Below are 18,913 nucleotides of genomic sequence, written 5' to 3'. Positions count from 1 at the left end.
CTGGACAACATAATGAGACCTCATCTCAAAAAATATATAGTGGAGCTGGGCGCAGTCCGGCTAAAAAAAATTAGCTGGACATAGTGGCACATGCCTGTGGTTCCAGCTACTCAAGAGGCTGAGGCAGGAGGATCGCATGAGCCCAGGAGTTCAAGGCTGCAGCAAGCTATGACTGCATCACTACAGTCCAGCCTGGAAGACAGAGCAAGCCCCTGTCTCTAAAACAAACAAATAATTTTTAAAAATACAGGCACATTAATATACTACTCTTTCAATTTTTATTTTGTTGTAATTTGGGAAAGTTGTGAGTATACCACCCTGCATAGGCACTCACTACCACCACCTCCTTCCCAAACCCCAAGTGATTCCACCAAGATGAAAGATGCTAAGGCATGCTGGGAAATGAATATAAATTAAGTTTATTATTAATACAAAACGTTAGTTTCTCATTGTCAGTGATTCAAGAAAACAAGACCATGAGCCAGGATACCGGTATGCAAGCTGGGGGCCAAAAGCCAGACTCAGGAGCGGGCTGACAGGCACTGATTCACAACCTCCAGGAGGTGGGTGTTCTCCAGGGCAGCTGCCACCCGCTCCTTATCTGCAAGCTGCTTGTTCACTGGGTGGGAAGGAGGGAGTGGGAAAGGCAGGGTCAAAGCCAGGCTTTGGCCAGGATGCTAGCCAGCTAGCCAGCCTCACCTCCGAGCCTTTGTGTAGACCATGTCCCCACCAAGGCCGTCCTGTCACCTCCTTCCCAGGATCCCAAGCCTTGATCAGGCTACCCCAATCACCTGAGCCCACACCTGTCCTGCGTTCTGGGGACCCCTCCCCCTGGCTGCTCATGCCTGCCTCCTGTACTGCTGAAGCCTAACACACTCTGGTCCTGCGTGCTTAGTTGGCGGGGGTGGGGGGAGTGTGGGAGGGGAGGGCATGCTAAGCACAGGAGACTCAAGTCAGGCCAGCTTTGGTCCAAAATACCACCTTCACTGAGGAGGCTATGGCAATTTCACTCACCCAGTCCCCCATCCCCAATCTTGCCCCACAAACCAGTGTGGCAAGGGGGAAACCTCAGACAGCTTCCGGCCCCAGGCCAACACCCTCACCATCGGCCCACACTTACCTGCATGCTCCGAGGCATGGGTCCCCGGTGTAATGTGCACATCCATCTGGGAGGGAGATAACCAAACCATGAGCACCCACCCACCTTCCCACCCTTTTGCCCCATCCCCCCCAGACCCTCAGGCACCTCCTCCAGCTGGTCTTTTCTCCTAATTATGCCTTGGACTCTGGCCCCTCCATTACACCCCAAACCCACCCATAGTAACTCCAACTCTACCCAAACAACTGGCCAATTGATGCTGATGTAAAGGCCCGCCTGTGCTCCGTCCGTGGGCCAAACCCATCTGCAGCTCCCTACTGCCCTTCCTGCCATGCTCCTCACTACTTTTCTGCACTTTCCATTTCTGACCTTTCTTTCTCTTGTCACATCGACTTGGAACATTTTCTCCCAGTTTCTTCTCTGCTACTTCCAGGCTGCACTCCGACATCCTCTCCATGTTCATGTTCTCCCTGTCCCCCTCCTCAGGAGCAGACTTTCACACCTGTCCCACCCCGGAGCTCAGCTCCAACTGACCTTGAAACGCTGGGGAAGGGAACGAAGAAGTTTGACCTTGATGGACAGGCCAATAAGGGTGGCCATGCTGCAGTGCGGAATGGTGGGCGTGAAGGCCACAGCCACTGTGCTCTCGGGGTCGCTAACCTGGTTGTAGGAGGGAGATGTCAGGGGTCACGGCCGCTCCCAGCCTAGAGCCCCTCTTCTTAGTTTGTTGCTTTGAGCCAGTCGTCTAACCTCTATGGGCCTCGGTTTCATCATCCATAAAATGGGCACAACAATCCTCCTTCCCAAAGATACCCCAAGGTGTCCACGAGCTGAGAAAACACCCACTCCTGGTGTACAGCTGAACCTTTCTGACTCTCGCTCCCCTTGGACGCCGGGAGTGACTCACCTGAACCCGGACTTGCTCTACTACGTTCAATTCCTCTAGCGTCAGTGGATGCTCCGGGTCATTGATGGAGCGAATGAGATGTGGCAAGTGAAGGAAAAGCCACCATGCGCCTTTGCCCACTCAGGACCCTCCGCCAGGAATGCCCGGCCCGGATACCGCTCCAGCGGCTGTCAGACATCCCTCCTCCCCCGGGCCCCGCGGCCCCGCGGCCCCGCGCACCCGCCCGCGCCCGGCAGCGGCGGATATCGAAAATCTCACGTGCGTCGATGCTGTCGGGAACCTGCTCATCCTCCTCGCCCGCAGTCACAGGCCGCTCCCCGGAGCGCTGGTAGATGAGGGGGTTGGCGTTCTCCAGGAGGCCGCCGCCGCCCACCATCGCGGAACCGCTGCCCACCATACTCAGCAGGCACTTCCGCTCCCGCGAGCGCACTTCCGGGGACGGGACGGGGGGCGTGGCGCGACGACGGGGTGGCGCGAGGGACACGCAGGGCTGTGGGGACTTGTCCTGGGGTTTGAGGGAAGCGGTGACCTCGGCGTGCTGGCTGCCCCGACCGGGGAAAATGCTGATCGCTCAAGAAAAGGCGCAGAGAAGGGACATGGGCAGCGCTGGGTCCTGCGAGCCTGTAGGGGGCCGGGACGCAGGGGCCACTAAAGGCCGTCTGAGGAGGTCCCCGCACCGCTTCCTCCGGGAAGCCAGGCTGGTGCCGTACCGTGCCCGGGCCGGTTGCCTCTAGCCTGGCAGGGTTCCCAGTGTTTCCGAATCTCCCGGTGACGCTCCTGCCTCCCCCGCTGCACCACAGGCCTGGGGGGGCCGGGACCCAGCGCTCAGACCTGCAGACGCTTGTTAAGTGTTTGTCAAGTGAATAAATGACAATGAAAAACTGTCGTCAAGCTTGAAAGCTATGGGGGTGGGGGTGGGGCCCTTAGGGAGTGCCACAGTCACCTGTGCATTTCAAAAGAAGGGCCCTGACTGAGTGGGCAGGAGCCCGCAGAGGCCCTCAGACCGTGAACTGTAAGGGGATGACGAGCCATAAAGGGGGACCGAGTAAATTGTGAGGCCATGAAAGCAAGGAAGAGCGTCCTGGATGAAGGGCACAGTCGCACCTCCCTGCCTTCGCTCAAGCCCTTCTCTTCACCAGGATCAAAAGTCTGTGGGGATGCTGATCGTCACCCGCTCAGAGAAGCCCTCCTCTAGTCACAGCTTATTGCTCCCTGTTCTCCATCCCCCAACACCATAGTCGGGCCTGTGACTACAGGACAGGGAAGGTAGCGACTCCAGGTTTGAGGAGAGGGTTCCTGGTGTCGCAGAAGCTGGGGCAGGGGGAAGAGGCCATGCCTGCGAATGCTTGCCACTGGCTCCCCATGCGACCTGGACGGCACAGTCTCGCTCTAGTGCCAGGCCCATCTTTCCTGGCCCAGGCCAGCGCGCCCCGCCTACGCCCTGCCCAGTCCAAACTCCGGGCCTGGGCGAGGCACTACTAATCTGCAGCCGCACAGACCCCGGCAGCCTCTCGGTGAAAAGCACCATTACTTCTGGCAGCGCAAAAAGGACCTGCGAGTGGACCATGCGACCAGACCGACTGAGCGCTGTGGCCTGTGGGCTCCTGCTTCTCCTTGTCGTGGGCCAGGGTGAGGCTCCTTCAGAGAGAGCACAGGGACCCAGGTCAGGTCTGCCTAATTCTGTGCAGGCAGAACCTGAGATGGGGAGGGAAGGTGCCTGGAAGGTAGGAGCTGGTGGAGAGGAGGGGAATTCAGTAGCTTTCCCTCCTGTCTGTGGCTAGAGCTGGTGCTGCCCGTGGGTAATAGCGCCAACAGTAATACTTGCCAGCCACGGTTTGGCTTTGAGTGTGTCGCGTCCTTGGCCAGGGATTTGTCCTGACCCAGTCCAAAGGGGCCTCAGGGGAATACAAAAGCCTATGGGTGCCTCATCCTAAAGCCAATCTAAGAGGCTGTAATGTCCCTCTCATCCCATGCACGCTGCCCTGGCGAGGGCACAACATGGCCTCCAGGGCAAAGGTGATGGCACTTTGTGCCTGCCAGGCTTTTCCAGAGGGGCAGGTCAGTGGCCTTTGATCCTTTCACCCAAACATATTCTAAGTGTGAGATCTGATTCTCCCTCCCCTTTCCCAATCTAATCTGCCCAGGGGGAGTCCACACTCACTCCTTCCCCATGGCCCAATCCCGAAGGACTTCTTCTCTTATCTGCCAGGTTCTGGAGGTTACCAGAACCTTCCAGGCAGGAAGACATGCCCAGGCTCACAGATGGCTCCCTTTTAAAATATTATTTTTGGTTGGACCCATGTCCAGAAAGAATGATTGACAAGCCATAAGAATATGGAAGGTAGGTCCCACCTCCTCTGTCGCACCAGTCTTGGCTCCTCCACAGGGGCCATCAAGGTCCCCAGGGCCTTATGCACAGTGCCCAGCAGCTTACCCAAGAGTGGATGTGTGCACTTGTCCTTGCTTTTCACCTCAATGGTCACAAACCTACCCACTTTCTCATGCCAGGCTTTTCCACTTCCTGACATAGGGGGTGACCTCCTCACACCCCTACATGGTAGAGCTTCCTTATATCATTCAATGGAAGGGCTTCTCTTCGAGCAGGAAGTTTCCTTGATGTAACCCGTCTCTAATCAGGGACATTTCAGCAGGTTTTGTCGTTTGCTGGAAGAAACATCAGGCATCAGTGGCTGGTGGCCCCAGTGAGTTACGTGGACAAACAGCCCAAAGGGCAAGGAATTGTGTGTAGACAACATGTTACTGGGGAGAGTGGGCCTTTTGACTTGGAAAGACATTGCTAAATTGCCCTCTTTGGTGCCTGTGAGTGGCTGCTGACCCTGGCCTCACCCACACCTGGTGACATCAAACATGGTGATCTCTTAGGTATAGGGTAGCATTAGCTCCCTGAGGCTGTCTTTGTTTTTGCTTCTTTTTATGGAACTGGGCTCAGATTTCCCAAATTCAGGGAGACCTGAGACTGCAGGAAGGGAGGAAGGTACCCGGGAGGTGGGAGCTGGTGGAGATAACAGCAGCAGGAGAACCTCCCTGTGTCCTGAAGCACAGAGAGGGTCAGGGCTGCTTGAGGGCTGCGCAGCACTAAGGGGTGAATCTGTCTAAGGTAGAGAGAATAGTGTAACAAATCCAGTGTGCCCATAATCCACCTTCAACATTGATGAAGACTTGCACAACTAAGTTTTATCTGAACTGCCACCTGTCCCTTGCACCATTATTTGAAGCAAAGCCCAGACATCATATTATCTGTAAATTTCTCATTCTGTGCCACTAAAAGGAGTGTGTGTGTGTGTGTGTGTGTATTTCCAAAATACCGTAAGTTCTCACTGTAATCAAATATCTAGTCAAAGGTACTTATTTACTATAATTTCATAAATGATATTTATACAGGGATTATTTTTTTATTTTTCATTGTTTTGTTTGTTTTTGAGATGAGTTCTCACTCTGTTGCCCAGACCGGTCTCAAATTCTTAGGCTCAAGCAATCCTCCTGCCTCAGGCTCCCAAGTAGCTGAAGAATTATAGGCATGCGCCACTGGGCCTGGCTATACATACAAGTTTTTTTTTTTTTCCTTTGAGACAGAGTCTCACTCTGTTGCCTGGGTTAGAGTGCTGTGGTGTCAGCCTAGCTCACAGCAACCTCAAACTCCTGGGCTCAAGCAATCCTCCTGCCTCAGCCTCCCAAGTAGCTGGGACTACAGGCATGTGCCACCATGCCCAGCTAATTTTTTCTATATATTTTTAGTTGTCCAGATAATTTCTTTCTATTTTTTTAGTAGAGACGGGGTCTTGCTCTTGCTCAGGCTGGTCTCGAACTCCTGAGCTCAAACAATCCGCCCGCCCCAGCCTCCCAGAGTGCTAGGATTACAGGCATGTGCCACCACGCCCAGCCTATACAGGTTTAAAAAAAAAAAATCAGGATTCAAATATTGTCCATACTTTGCAAATTGGTAGATGTATTTCTTTTTTTTATAACAGCTTTGAGATATAATTCACAGACCACACAATTTACCCACTTGAAGTGTACATTTCAATGGTTTTTAGTATATTTACAGATTTTACCACATAATTTCCCTGTCCCTCCAACCTCAAACCCCAACCTCAGCCCTAGGCAACCACCAGTCTGCTTTCTCTCTCTCTGGATGTGCTAGTCTGGAATCATACAATGTGTGGTCCTTTGTGACTGGCTTCTCTCATTAAGCTTGGTGTTTTCAAGGTGTGTCCATGTTGTAGTGTGTATCAGAACTTCATTCCTTTTTCCTGCTGAATATTATTCCATCATGTAGAAATATCACATTTTATCGATCCATTCATCAGTTCAGGGACACTTGGATAGCCACTTTTTGGCTATTATAAATAATCCTGCCACGAATATTAGTGCACAAGTTTCTGTGTGGACCTATGTTTTCAACCCTCTTGGGTTTATACCTGGGAGTGGAATTGCTGAGTCACAGGGCGACTCTATGTTTAATCGTCTGAAGAGCTGTCACCCTGTTTTCCAAAGCAGCTGTGCACTTTACCTCCCCACTGGCAACGTATGAAGGTTCCACTTTTCCCACACTGGAAAAAACTCATTGTGTTTCTTGAGCCTCTTTCAATCTTCAGATTTTCCCTCTGCCTCTCTTTTATTTTCTTTCTAATTCTGTTGTCTTGAAGAAACCAGTTGTTTGTTTTGGAAAGGAACCCATCGTTTGGGTTTTGCTGATCACATCCCAGTAGTGTCTTTTTTTTTTTCCTAGCTATCCTCAGAAAAGAGACCAGTGGTGTCTTTTAACTGTCCCTCTGTCCCGTGTACCCTGTAAGCTTGTATTTATATTCTACAGGCTTAATCAGATTCAGGTTTTAGGTTTTGCTTTGTTTTGATTTGTTGGCAAGACTACTTCATTTTTTTTTTAAAGATCTGATCTCATAGCAAGACTACTTCATATGTGGTGCTGTGTACTTCCAATAGAAAATATATAATGTCTGATTGTTTTGTGTTTTGTGACAAAATAAGTGGTTGACGTCGCAGTCAGATTTCAACATGCACTGTCTCTTACCATGAATGAGGTGAACATCTCATTTGTTTAAGAGCCAGTTATGGCCAGGCGCAGTGGCTCACGCCTGTAATCCTAGCACTCTGGGAGGCCGAGGCGGGTGGATCGTTTGAGCTCAGGAGTTCGAGACCAACCTGAGCAAGAGCGAGACCTCGTCTCTACTAAAAATAGAAAGAAATTATATGGACAGCTAAAAACATATATAGAAAAAAATTACCCGGGCATAGTGGCACATGCCTGTAGTCCCAGCTACTTGGGAGGCTGAGGCAGAAGGATCACTTGAGCCCAGGAGTTTGCGGTTGCTATGACCTAGGCTGACGCCACGGCACTCTAGCCTGGACCAGAGAGTGAGACTCTGTCTCACAAAAAGAAAAGAAAAGAGCCATTTATTTGTATTGATTATCCTAAAGATGTTCTTACACCAGTTTTTTCTACTACGTGGCTGGCATATTTCTTATTGTTTGTAGAAACTACCTGTTAAGAATGTTGCGTTTCTCCACTAGGCGACTTTCAATCCCCACCCTCTCCCGGCGACCCCAGAGCAGGCAGGCTGTGCTTTGTACGTCTCGTCACAGCTGCACCTCTCTCGTAGCTCTTCTCACCTAGATCACTCCTTATTCGGAGGAGCTTTCTGTATGTCATTTCTTGCCACCTGGACCATGAGGTCCCTGAGGACAGGAATCTCTCCTGTTGGATTCCCACAGTAGGAGTACTGCCTCACCTGACCTGGCACACAGTTCGTTGAAAGGACACTCTTACCCCATCAAGTGCATGTGACCATTTGTTTGCAGCTCCTAGGGCTGAATGATGGTGGCAAGCCCCAAGCCTCAGTGAGCCTGGTGGGATAGGCTGGGGACATGCCCAGGAAGGTGGGGGTCAGGGGGCAGTGTTACAGGCAGGATGTTTGTAAAGCCAGTGTTTGGGGATCAGGGTCCCCTGAGCTGAGCTGAGGATGGCAAAGAGGTGACAATACCAACAGTCTGGGAGGGCAGCTGATCGGGCAGACCTAACCCTGGTGTCTGTCTCTCTGCCCACAGGTCAGGACTCTGCCAGCCCCATCCGAACCACACACACCGGGCAGGTGCGCGGGAGCCTCGTCCACGTGCGGGGCACTGATGTGGGGGTCCACACCTTCCTGGGAATTCCCTTTGCCAAGCCACCTCTGGGGCCGCTGCGGTTTGCACCCCCTGAGCCCCCCGAATCTTGGAGTGGTGTGAGAGATGGGACCTCCCACCCGGCCATGTAAGTTCTCCCAGAGTCCAGGGAACTCCAGGCCCTGGGGTGGGGTGGGGGTAGTCTGAGCTTGGCGAGGCTACAGTTGTCACTTCACCAAAACCTACAGCCAGTTTTCGCTGTGAGTTTTGGGGGTTCCCACGTGCGTTACTCCAATAAGCATGCTGAGGCTCTCGAGGGTGGAACAACTTTCCCAGACTCCAGGCTCAGGGCTTGGCACTCCCAGGGCATTAGCTCCAGGTGCTGAAGGGAGGAGCAGAGACACATGTCTCCCAGATTCTAGTTATGCCAGGTGTTCTCTGCCACCAGTGGGAAGCGTCTCTGGGAGAGGGCTGAGTTGGTTCTATGATCCTCTTAGGAGCCCCTGACTCTAGTAAGAAGATACTGTAGACCCCTGAGGAGGACAGCAGTGGTGGCTCCCTGGGGACTCCCACTCTCCATAGTCACTGTGTCAACTGACAGGGCCAGGTGCCACTGGCCATGGGACACATGTGTGTTCTTACAACTGGAGACTATGCGGGAGTGATGAGGTTCCCTGAGAGTCTAGACTTGGGATGAGGGACATCCCACTGCCCTTCTCATGAGAAATCAACATTCATTCATTCTTGAGGCACATGTATGTGGGTTGCTCCCCTGTTCCAGATCTCAGTGGGTACAGGGATACGGTGGTGACTGTCAACACATGCAGGCAATACAGCCAATGGTTGTCACAGAGACCGCTAAGAGTCAAGGTTTCCCAGCCTCAGGAGGTGTGATATCCAAAGCCCTTAACAACCCTGAGAGCCAGGCACAGTGGCCTGTGCCTATAGTCCCAGCTACTTAGGGGCTGAGGTGGGAGGATCCCTTGAGCCCAGGAGTTTGAGACTAGCCTGGGCAACACAGCGAGACCTCATCTCTAAAAACCAAAAATCAAAATAAAATTTAAAAAACAACCTTGAGGGTGGGGTGTGGTGGCTCACACCTGTAATCCTAGCACTCTGGGAGGCCAAGGTGGAAGGATCCCTTGAGCTCAGGAGTTCAAGACCAGCCTGAGCAAGAGCGAGACCCCATCTCTACTAAAAATAGAAAGAAACTAGCCAAACAATTGAAAGTAGAAAAAATTAGCCGGGCATGGTGGTGCATGCCTGTAGTCTCAGCTACTCGGGAGGCTGAGGCAGAAGAATCGCTTGAGCCCAGGAGTTTGAGGTTGCTGTGGGCTAGGCTGATGCCATGGCACTCTAGCCCAGGCAAGAGAGTGAGACTTTGTCTCAAAAAAACAAAACAAAAAAAACCTTGAGGCCTCCTTGGAAGTCCAAGCTCCATCCCAGCTTTCCTAGAGCTTTTGCCCTGTAACTTGGAGGGAAGGGACTTCAGAGGAGGATGTGTGACCAGGAGATCAGGGAGAAGGGGGCTGATGGTGGCTGGGAGCAAATCTGGACCTGGGGTCTGGTTTCAGCCACAGCATGGCCCCTGAACTGACTGTCTGCCATTGCCACCAGGTGTCTGCAGAACGTCACTTTCTTAGATAAAGAGTTTCTGCGCCTGTTCAGTGTGACTGCGCCTTCCATCCCCATGTCCGAGGACTGTCTGTACCTCAGCATCTACACACCTGCCCATGCCCATGAGGGCTCTCACCTGCCTGTGAGTGTCAGGCCACAGTCAGCTGGGGGTTGGGGGGACTTTTCTTCTGCAGCAAGACTAGAAAGGACAGTATCAGGTGGGGCCACGCTGCAGTGTGGACCGGGAGCACGGGGTCGCAGAGCTCTGGCTGTGCCCAGAGGCCAAAGGCTGTGCCTGGGATGGAGCCAGGACTCACTCAACGAACCCACGCCCGGCAGACCCACTCAGGTGCCTGAGGGCTGCACTTTGCGGTCATGAAAGACCCAGCCTTGGATGATGTGTTGGGCCTATGAGAACGGAGGACATTTTTGATTAATGTTCATGTGGGACAATCAGGGAGACACCTCTTTTGTTTCCACCTCAGTGAGGCTTCTTCGAGTAGCGGAGCCATGCTTTGAAACATAAGTTTGGGAGGCCTGGTCTTGGGTCCCTCCCCCGTGGCCCAGGTCATGAGGTCTTGCTGCAGTTCTGTCTGTGTGGGGAGGTGGGCAAAGCAGTGGTTGGTCCACAACAGCCCTGGCAGGGCGTGGGCTGGGAGGCAGCCATGCAGTGTCTGCCTTGGTTTCTGCAGGTGATGGTGTGGATCCACGGTGGAGGGCTGGTCGTGGGCATGGCTTCCATGAATGATGGCTCCATGCTGGCAGCCTTCGAGGACGTGGTGGTGGTCATATCCAGTACCGCCTGGGTGTCCTGGGCTTCTTCAGGTGAGACTGGGGCTGGGCTGGGCCATGCAGGCTGAGCAGAGCCAGGACAGTCCTGTGATCCCTGTCCCTGCCATTTCCCAGCACTGGAGACAAGCATGCAACTGGCAACTGGGGCTACCTGGACCAAGTCGCCGCTCTACGCTGGGTCCAGCAGAATATCGCCCACTTTGGAGGCAACCCAGACCGTGTCACCATTTTTGGCGAGTCTGCAGGTGGCACAAGTGTGTCCTCGCATGTTCTGTCCCCCATGTCCCAAGGACTCTTCCATGGTGCCATCATGGAGAGTGGTGTGGCCCTGCTGCCTGGCCTCATCGCCAACTCATCTGATATGGCCTTCAGGGTGAGTGTCCTCAGCCGTGGAAGCCCAGACCTGCTGCCCTGTCACCTCCCTCTGAGAGCCTCTGTCTGTTAGACCGATAAAGCAAGGACCATTGGGGTGCCTCGGGAACTGCCACCTACCCAGGGATTCCTGAGGGGCTCAGTGGTCAGAACTACACAGCTCTGCCATTACAGAGGCTGGGTACATTCTGTGGCCTGCAAAGCTGCCACCCAGGGGGGTCCCCATCGTGGGCAGAGCCATCGAGGAAGTTGGAACAATTTCAAAACTGCAGGAATCCACACACAATACCCTGTGAGATTTGGGGTGCCCTTGCCCCCAGCCAGGGCCTTGGGCAAACTCCTTTCCCCTACCTGGAAGGATGAGCCAGCTCCTGCCCGGTGCCTTTACAGATGGTGGCCAACCTGTCTGCCTGTGACCGGGTTGACTCCAAGGCCCTGGTGGACTGCCTGCGGGGCAAGAGCGAAGAGGAGATTCTGGCTATTAACAAGGTCAGGCTAAATGGATGCGGGTGTGGACGAAAGGGCGGGTGGTGTATGGGGCAGGCGGCTGGGTGTCCTCATACTGCCTGGGCACATTCCCTCATCTCCATGCCCTGGTGTCCACATAGCCCTGGGTGAAATGGAGGCCAGGGCGAGCTAACCTGGCGCAAGATCTCCCAGGCGGATGTGAGCATCCTGGGATGGGCCAGGACGGGGCAGAAGGCACTCAGAGGCCATCAGAAAATGTCTGGGAGCCAACCTGGCTCCCTGACCTTACACGCCCCCTCAGGCCTTCCAGATCATCCCCGGCGTGGTGGATGGGGCCTTCCTGCCCAGGGACCCCCAGGAGCTGCTGGCCTCTGCCGACTTCCAGCCTGTCCCCAGCATCATTGGCATCAACAATGATGAGTACCGCTGGATAGTCCCCAAGGTAAGGCCCAGTCCATGCCCGGGGAGCCCATCTACTGCAGGGGGAGGGCTCAGGGCTTAGTAGCTCCAGGCCCATCCCACCCCCCACTGACGACTCTCCCCCACCACCCAGTTCATGGGCCTCTATGACACCCAGAGGAAAATGGACAGAGAGGCCTGGCAGGATGTTCTCCAGAAAATGTTCAAAGTGATGGTGAGGTCCTGGGGTCCTGTCCCAATGAAGAGGGGCTCCTCTCCTGCCAAAGCAGTGACCCCCATGAGCAAAAGCTGGGGTATGTGTGTGCTGGGGGCGGGGGGTCACCTCAGAGCTTGGCCCTTTGGCCCCATTCCCTGTTCCATCCCATGGCCCATCTCCCCAACCCTGAGGCTGCTGCCTCCCTGCTGCTGGCAGCCGGCCTAACCTGCCCCTTCCTGATCCACCTGGGGTAGATGTTGCCTCATGAGCTTGGTGACCTGTTGATGGAGGAGTACATGGGGGACACCAAGGACCCCCAGACCCTGCAAGCCCAGTTCGAGGAACTGATGGCAGACTCCATCTTCGTGATCCCTGCACTCCAAGTAGCACATTCTCAGCGTGAGTATTTTTGTACCCAAGGCCTGACTGGCCAGGGGGCAGCTCAGAGCTGGGGTCCCAGGTCTGTCGGTGTCCACAGCCCCACCCACATCTTTCTTGGGCCCCTGGGAACCAGGCACTTGATGTAAATCCTCACGGCAACTCTAAGAGACAGACATTCTCCATGTTACAGGTGAGAAAATGAAATTACTAATCTTCAGTGACTCGCCCAAGACCACCCAGCTAGGAAGTCCAAGGCCATGATTTAACCCAGACCTTCCCACTGCCCCTGCTCCAGGCTGGGGCTCCCCACCCCATTGTCCAGATTCTAGCCAGCTTCGGACCTGGGTGTCTTGTCACCATGAGTGACACAGGAGAGCTCCAAGTGGGGGGCTGCCATGTCACAGCCTGTCCACCCCCGTAGGTTCCCGTGGCCCTGTCTACTTCTATGAGTTCCAGCATCGGCCCAGCTTCTTCAAGGACACCAAGCCACCGCACGTGAAGGCAGACCATGGCGATGAGATTTTCTTTGTTTTCGGAACCTCATTCTGGGGCAAACACAGTGAGTCTTTCTCCTTCCCCAGGAGGTGGGATGGAACCTGGGCTGGGTCCCTGAGGGGTGACTGCCCTCACTGTACCGATGAGGAAACCAAGGCTCAGAGAGAGGATGGGATGAGGTGTCCTAGATTTACAGCTCCAAAGGCTGAGCCAGGATTAGAATCCAAGACTCCTTAGACTGCGGCCTGTGCTCCCCCCACCCCGCGATGGGTGTCTGGCATGGGTGCAGGGCTGGGAGGGGTGTTCCAAAGGCATATTTGTTTCTTAAATGACTCCCGGTGTGAGAAAGAAGAACAGGCCTTCTGGGCCAGCAGCGAGCCCAGAGTCGAGTCAGCCAGAGGCTGGGCTGAGGAGAAAGAGCGTGGGAAATGCAAGGGCCTGGCTCCAAGGGCGGTCAGGGAGGGGCAGAGAAGCAGGCCTGGGGGTACCAGGGACAGCTGCACCTGGACGGTGAGTGTGGGGCATGACCCGGCAGCTGGACTGGGGTTGGCCCTGACCTGGACACGTGTCCTTGTCCTCTTTGCAGTTGAATTCACCGAGGAGGAGGAGCTTCTGAGCAGGAAGATGATGAAGTACTGGGCCAACTTTGCTCGAAATGGGTGAGATGGCGCCCCCACCTCCACTCCCCGGGGGGCTCACCCATCTAGCGCTCACCTTGTCCACGGGGAGCTTAGTAGCACACACGTGTCCCTAGTTACATCATGGCCCCTCCCCCAGCTCCAGGACCCACTCATACGGCAGAGGGTTCATAGGTGCAGGACACCCCTTCCATCCCCACCCCAACCTGGAGGTTGGGCACCAGGGCTGAGTTCCCACCAGGGTCTGTCTGGAGGGGCAAAACAGACCAGGTGTCCTGCCCCCATGCGGAGCTAACACTAGTGGGGGCTAGTTTCTTTCCTGTATCTAGAAACCTCCCCCTCATTCTGCAGGCCCACCTGGCCTGCTTGGCTGCCTTGCCTGACCCAGTCAGGGAGCTAGGGGTCTGGGCTGGGCAGGACTTGGAGTGACCCGCACACTCCCTGGTGGGAGCGCATGTCTGCAGGGACCCCAACGGCGAGGGTCTGCCCCACTGGCCCGTGTTCGACCAGGAGGAGCAGTACCTGCAGCTGGACATACAGCCTGCGGTGGGCCGGGCCCTGAAGGCCCACAGGCTCCAGTTCTGGACGAAGACCCTGCCCCAGAAGATGCAGGAGCGAGCGGCGGCTGAGGACAAGCACACGGAGCTGTAGCTCCCGTGTCGGGGAGCGAGGGGGTGGGCGCCAGTGCGGTGAGGTCTGCCTCGTGTGCCCACACACAGCCACCAAGGAGCCAGCAGTTGATTCCGTCCCTCACATAGCCATTCATTCATTCTTCCATGTGTCCACTCAGGAAACATTTATTAAGAACCTACTGCGTGATGTTAGTTGTCAAGCCGGCCATGGGTCCTCTCCTTTTAGACATAGTCAATGAATCCCCCACGAAGCAGTGCATGGGCAAAGCCCCGTGGAAGCCCACCCTCCCCAGCGCTCCACTGGGCTCTGGGCCCCATCCTCCCCTCCTCACCTCCACCTTCTCCCCACCCACCCTCTCCTCTCCTGCGAGCCCCCAGGCCTGCCCCACTTGGAGGGAGGTGCTTTGGGGAATGTTGCCCACACCTGGGTGTCAAAAACCGATGTCCATGTGTCCACAAGCCACGTGCTGGTGTATCTGTAAGTGGCCAGTAGAAAACCTGGACACCAGAAGCCCTAATGTCTTGGTCCTTTCAAGCTGCTATAACAGAAATACCATACACTGGGTGCCTTATAAATGACAGAAATTTGTTGCTTACATTTCTGGAAGTCCAGGATCAAGGTGCCAGCAGATCTGGTGTCTGGTAAGGGCTTGTTCTCTGGTTCATAGATGGCTTCTCACTGTGTCCTCCCCTGGTGGAAGGGGCAAACAAGCTCCCTCAGGCCTCTTTTATAAGGGCACTGATCCCCCTCACCTCCTAACGTCCCATCCCTTAAACCATCATGTTGGGGATTAGGTTTCAGCCTGTGAATTTTGAGGGGACACAAATGTTCACACCACAGCACCTAGAGCTCCTGGATCTCAGCCACTGAGGTTACCAACCACTGGAAATGTAAAACTTCCTGTCCCTACCTATTGTCCCCCTAGACTAAATGTCACCCATCATTGAAATGTAAAGCAACCCACCCACTCCCCTAACTGTGTTCCCAGAGGTGACTGACCCTATTTTTGTGAGAAGTGGGGCTGTGCTTGTCCATGCCCCTATGCCTCTACTTCTGACCTACTTTCCCTCTCAGGCCGCCAGTTTTCTCAGGGGGAAATTCCTCCTTTCCATCCACTGCGTTTAAGCCCAACCGCAGGGCCTCATGAAGTCTGGGGTGAAAAATGAAGAGTCCCGCGTTACCCACTCTGGCCACCAGGCGGCAGCCACGGACACCATTACTCTAGGGCAGCCTTGAATTAGGAGAGGGAAGAGATTTTCGTTTTAGTGACCACTGACTGGTGCATAATGCTTCCACTGAATCCTAAAAGCATTTATTGAGCACTTCCTGCATGCACGACATGCCTCTGTTTTTCACTTCTGCAGACGCACAGTATATTTTCCCAAAGTGGGTTTCCAGGACTATTTTTTTAGGCTTCTAATAGTCATTTTTTAACAGCTTTTCTATGGAATGATTTACAATTAAATTCCCCCTTTTTAGGCACACAGTTTGACGACTTTGAGTAAGGGTGTAAGACATACAACCACCACCACGTCAAATTTGAGAATGTTTCTATCACCCCAGAAAGTTCCCTCCTGCTCCTTTGCAGTCAGTCCTTGTCCTGATCCTGATCCCAGGCAACCACCAAATTGCTTTCTGTTGCTGTAGTTTGCCTTCTCGAGAATAACCTATAAATGGAATCATTTGTGACTGGCTTCCATCACTTAGCATCATGTTTTTGAGATTTAGCCTATAGTTCTTCCTTTTTCTGGCTGAATAGTATTCCACATATGGATATAGCCCATTTTATCCATGTGCCAGTGGATGCACATTTGCGTGATTTCCATTTTGTGGCTACTTTTAATAAAGCTGCAGTGAACATTTTCAGACAAGTCTTGGTGTGGACATATGCTTTCATTTCTGTGGGGGTGGATGCCTGAGAGTGGAACCACTAGGTCATATGGCCAGTAGGTTTAGATTTTAAAGAAAATGCCCAACTGTCTTCCTAAATGACTATATTATTTTTGCATCCCCCACCCCCACCCCAGCCATCTGTGAGGGTTGCACTTGCTCCATGTCCTCACCAACACTTGGCCTTTGGGGTCTTAAATCTGATTATTTTTAATGGGTGTGTAGTGGGGTTTCCTTGTAGTTGGTTCCCTGGATGTTTAGCCTCTGCTTCCATCTTTCTCTCACTCTGTCTGTCTGTCTGTCTGTCTCTCTCTCTCTCTCTCTATATATATATATGTATCTGTAAATGTAGACAGACGATATGTATGCAGTTTTTCCTCACACACACATACAGACTCCTGGCACTCTTCCTTTCTCCATTTCACATTTGTACTAATGCCTCAGTCATCATCAATGTCAGGACCTCCAAACGACGGGGCAGCCAGGGGCGGAGTACATGAGGACCTGCACCCCAGAGGCTGTGAACAGCAGCCCCGGGATTAGGAAGAAGCACTTTGTCACCCAGTTAACACAAAGGAGCTTTGTACACAACCCTGACCTGGAGGAGCTGGGGAGCTCTTAGCACCCACAGCTCAGGTATTGATTAGTGCTAAGGGCAGAGAGAGCATCTGGCCAGCAGGGGGCTGGGAGCGTGGTTCAGGCCTGAGTGTGTTGGATGGGAGACACTGAATCCACAACAGGCCTTGCAGATGGGGTGGAGGTCAAGAACAACTTCTGGGAGAGACTGGAAGGAGAGAAGTAGAGACAGCAAAGTTAGATGATTTTAGCTTTGCTAGAAACAAGAACAGCAGTGAGTGCAACGATAGCTGGAGGGCAAAGTGGGTCAAGGGAAGTTTTGGATGGTGTTGGTTTTGCACGGGAGCTGTGTTTGCATCTGGTGGGGGAGATGCAGCAGAAGCTGATGGCCCAGAAGAGACAGCCCTGACAGGGGATGAGGGCCTGGTGCCCAGGGGGGGTCCCAGAGCTGGGACTTGAGTGAAGCACGCAAGAAGCGTAGGGTACACATTTAGGAAGTCCTCATCCTCAGGAACCACTTTTCCCCTTGTATGACCAGGTGGGTGAGTGGCGCTGACTTTTACATCGTAGGTACCTTGGTGGCCTGTTTCACCTAGTCCTGGCCCTGGTAGGCCCATCCCCAATGCTAGGAGGGAGGGCAGCCCTAGCTGCAGGGACTGGGGAATCTTGGCCTTGGAGGCAGATGGAGGCTGTCTCCTGTCAGCACCTACAGCTAAGGGGTCGGAGGACAAGATTGTGGGAGGAGAGCAGATCCAGGTGCCCTGATGTGAGTGTTGAAGGCCTGCAAAGGAAGACTTTCTGGAAAGCATGCCAGAGCCACTGCTAAAATCTTCAGGAAATGGTCTAGGTGGGGAACCTGGGGTGGGGGGCTGTGATGGCAGCAAGGAGGGGAGGGCGGAGCAGAGAAGGACAAAAGTCTGGAGGCTGCCATGGAAGATTGAGGAAACTGCCCTGGTTATTGGTTTTTTTATTATTTTTATTTTTTTGGAGACAGGGACTCCCTCTCTTGCCCAGGCTGGAGTGCTGTGGCCCGATCACAGCTCACTGCCTCAGCCTCCCAAGTAGCTGGGGCGAAAGCCACTGTGCCAGGCTGGGGCTGGTTATTTTGACAGAAGGGAAGTTGCATCCTAAAGCAGTTCTCTCGAGCCCTGAGTGCCAGCTGGAACCCCACAAGAAGATCTGGCATCTTGTGTAGGCAAGACCCACATCCTGTCCCTCATTGAGACACGAAATATCCGCCCATCCTCCCACCCACCCCCTTCCCAGCCACCCATGTTCCTGACACTGAGGCCCAGAAGTCTGTCCTGCCCTCTCTTGGGTTGGACAAGCCAGTAGGGACACAGAGGCCCTGACGGAACCCTGCCCAGAGGCAAGAACAGGCTCTGGTGGGCTCTGGTTCCAAGGCTCGTGTTCTCAGACACACACACCACACACACACACACACACACACACACATACACGTAACCTCACTTCCACCCTGTGAGGTGGGTCCTGTTATCATCACTGTTTTGTAGATGACAAAACTAGGCCCAGAGCTGTGAAGTAATGTGTACGAGGTCACACTCAAGGTCCTCCTGCTGCCCCCCACACTCCCAGATCTCAGTTTCCCCTGCCCAGGAGTCCTGCGGCCACTTGGGGTCAGCGTCCTGCTTCTGCCCTGTCACTTGAGGACCCTTCAAGAGAGTGGCCTCCATGAGAAAGTCACCCCAACATATACCCTCAAGGTCCCAGGCCTTGAGGTCTATGAGAGTGTCACCCAGCCACAGTGGCAAACAGGCTGGCAGCTTTCGCCATGTACAGACAGAATGAGCAAATGCCCCAGGAATCCGATTCCCAGACCCAAGAGAAAATGAAGTGCAGGTCCACACAGAAACCTGCACATGTTACAGCGGCTTTCTTCATAATAGTCCAAAGGTGCGAACGACCCACACGCTCAGAAATGAGTGGGTGAGTAAACAAAGCACAGTTTGTCCATACAGCGGAACATTATTCAGCCATAAAAATCACCAACACATGCTACAACTCCGATGAACCTCAAGAACATTAGACTAAGTGAAAGAAACCAGACACAAACTGTCACACACTGTATGATTCTTTTTACATGCTATACCAAGAACAGGTAAATCCATAGACAGAAAGCAAATGAGTGGCCACCAGGAGGAATGGGGAGTCATTACTTTTTGGTTACAGGGTGTTTTGCCAGGATGGTGAAAAAGTTTCGTGACTAGAGGTGTGGTGGTTGCCCAACAGTGGGAACACACGAACGGCCAGTGACTTGTGCACTCCAT

General features: G+C 53.6%; 2 protein-coding genes and 1 long non-coding RNA gene across 3 annotated transcripts in view; 1 reads left to right on the top strand and 2 right to left on the bottom strand.

The window, feature by feature from the left end:
• Positions 1-403: 403 nt before the first annotated feature.
• Positions 404-14,774, bottom strand: CIAO2B (cytosolic iron-sulfur assembly component 2B). Its single transcript, XM_045533575.1, has 7 exons — positions 14,756-14,774; positions 11,280-11,375; positions 2,253-4,670; positions 2,007-2,086; positions 1,634-1,759; positions 1,121-1,166; positions 404-619 (listed from the first exon to the last, which is right to left on the bottom strand). The coding sequence occupies exons 3-7, from the start codon at positions 2,401-2,403 to the stop codon at positions 522-524; spliced, it is 501 nt and encodes a 166-aa protein (XP_045389531.1). The 5' UTR covers positions 2,404-4,670; positions 11,280-11,375; positions 14,756-14,774; the 3' UTR covers positions 404-521.
• Positions 3,386-14,766, top strand: CES2 (carboxylesterase 2). Its single transcript, XM_045533574.1, is given in 13 exon segments — positions 3,386-3,635; positions 8,091-8,295; positions 9,765-9,906; positions 10,457-10,550; positions 10,553-10,589; positions 10,671-10,929; positions 11,319-11,417; positions 11,698-11,838; positions 11,950-12,030; positions 12,267-12,411; positions 12,815-12,952; positions 13,475-13,547; positions 13,991-14,766. Coding segments are annotated over 13 exon segments (1,665 nt in total). The 5' UTR covers positions 3,386-3,571; the 3' UTR covers positions 14,178-14,766.
• A 36-nt stretch (positions 14,775-14,810) lies between the features above and the next one.
• Positions 14,811-18,913, bottom strand: part of LOC123625244 — a 32,180-nt gene continuing 28,077 nt past the window's right edge. The window contains exon 5 of the long non-coding RNA XR_006730435.1: positions 14,811-14,849. This is a non-coding gene — a long non-coding RNA (uncharacterized LOC123625244). The remainder of the gene's footprint in view (positions 14,850-18,913) is intronic.

Source organism: Lemur catta, chromosome 20 (genome assembly GCF_020740605.2).
Source record: "Lemur catta isolate mLemCat1 chromosome 20, mLemCat1.pri, whole genome shotgun sequence".
NCBI lineage: Eukaryota > Metazoa > Chordata > Mammalia > Primates > Lemuridae > Lemur > Lemur catta.
The sequence above is the reverse complement of the archived record's forward strand: the minus strand, read 5'-3'. Positions and strand labels throughout refer to the sequence as shown.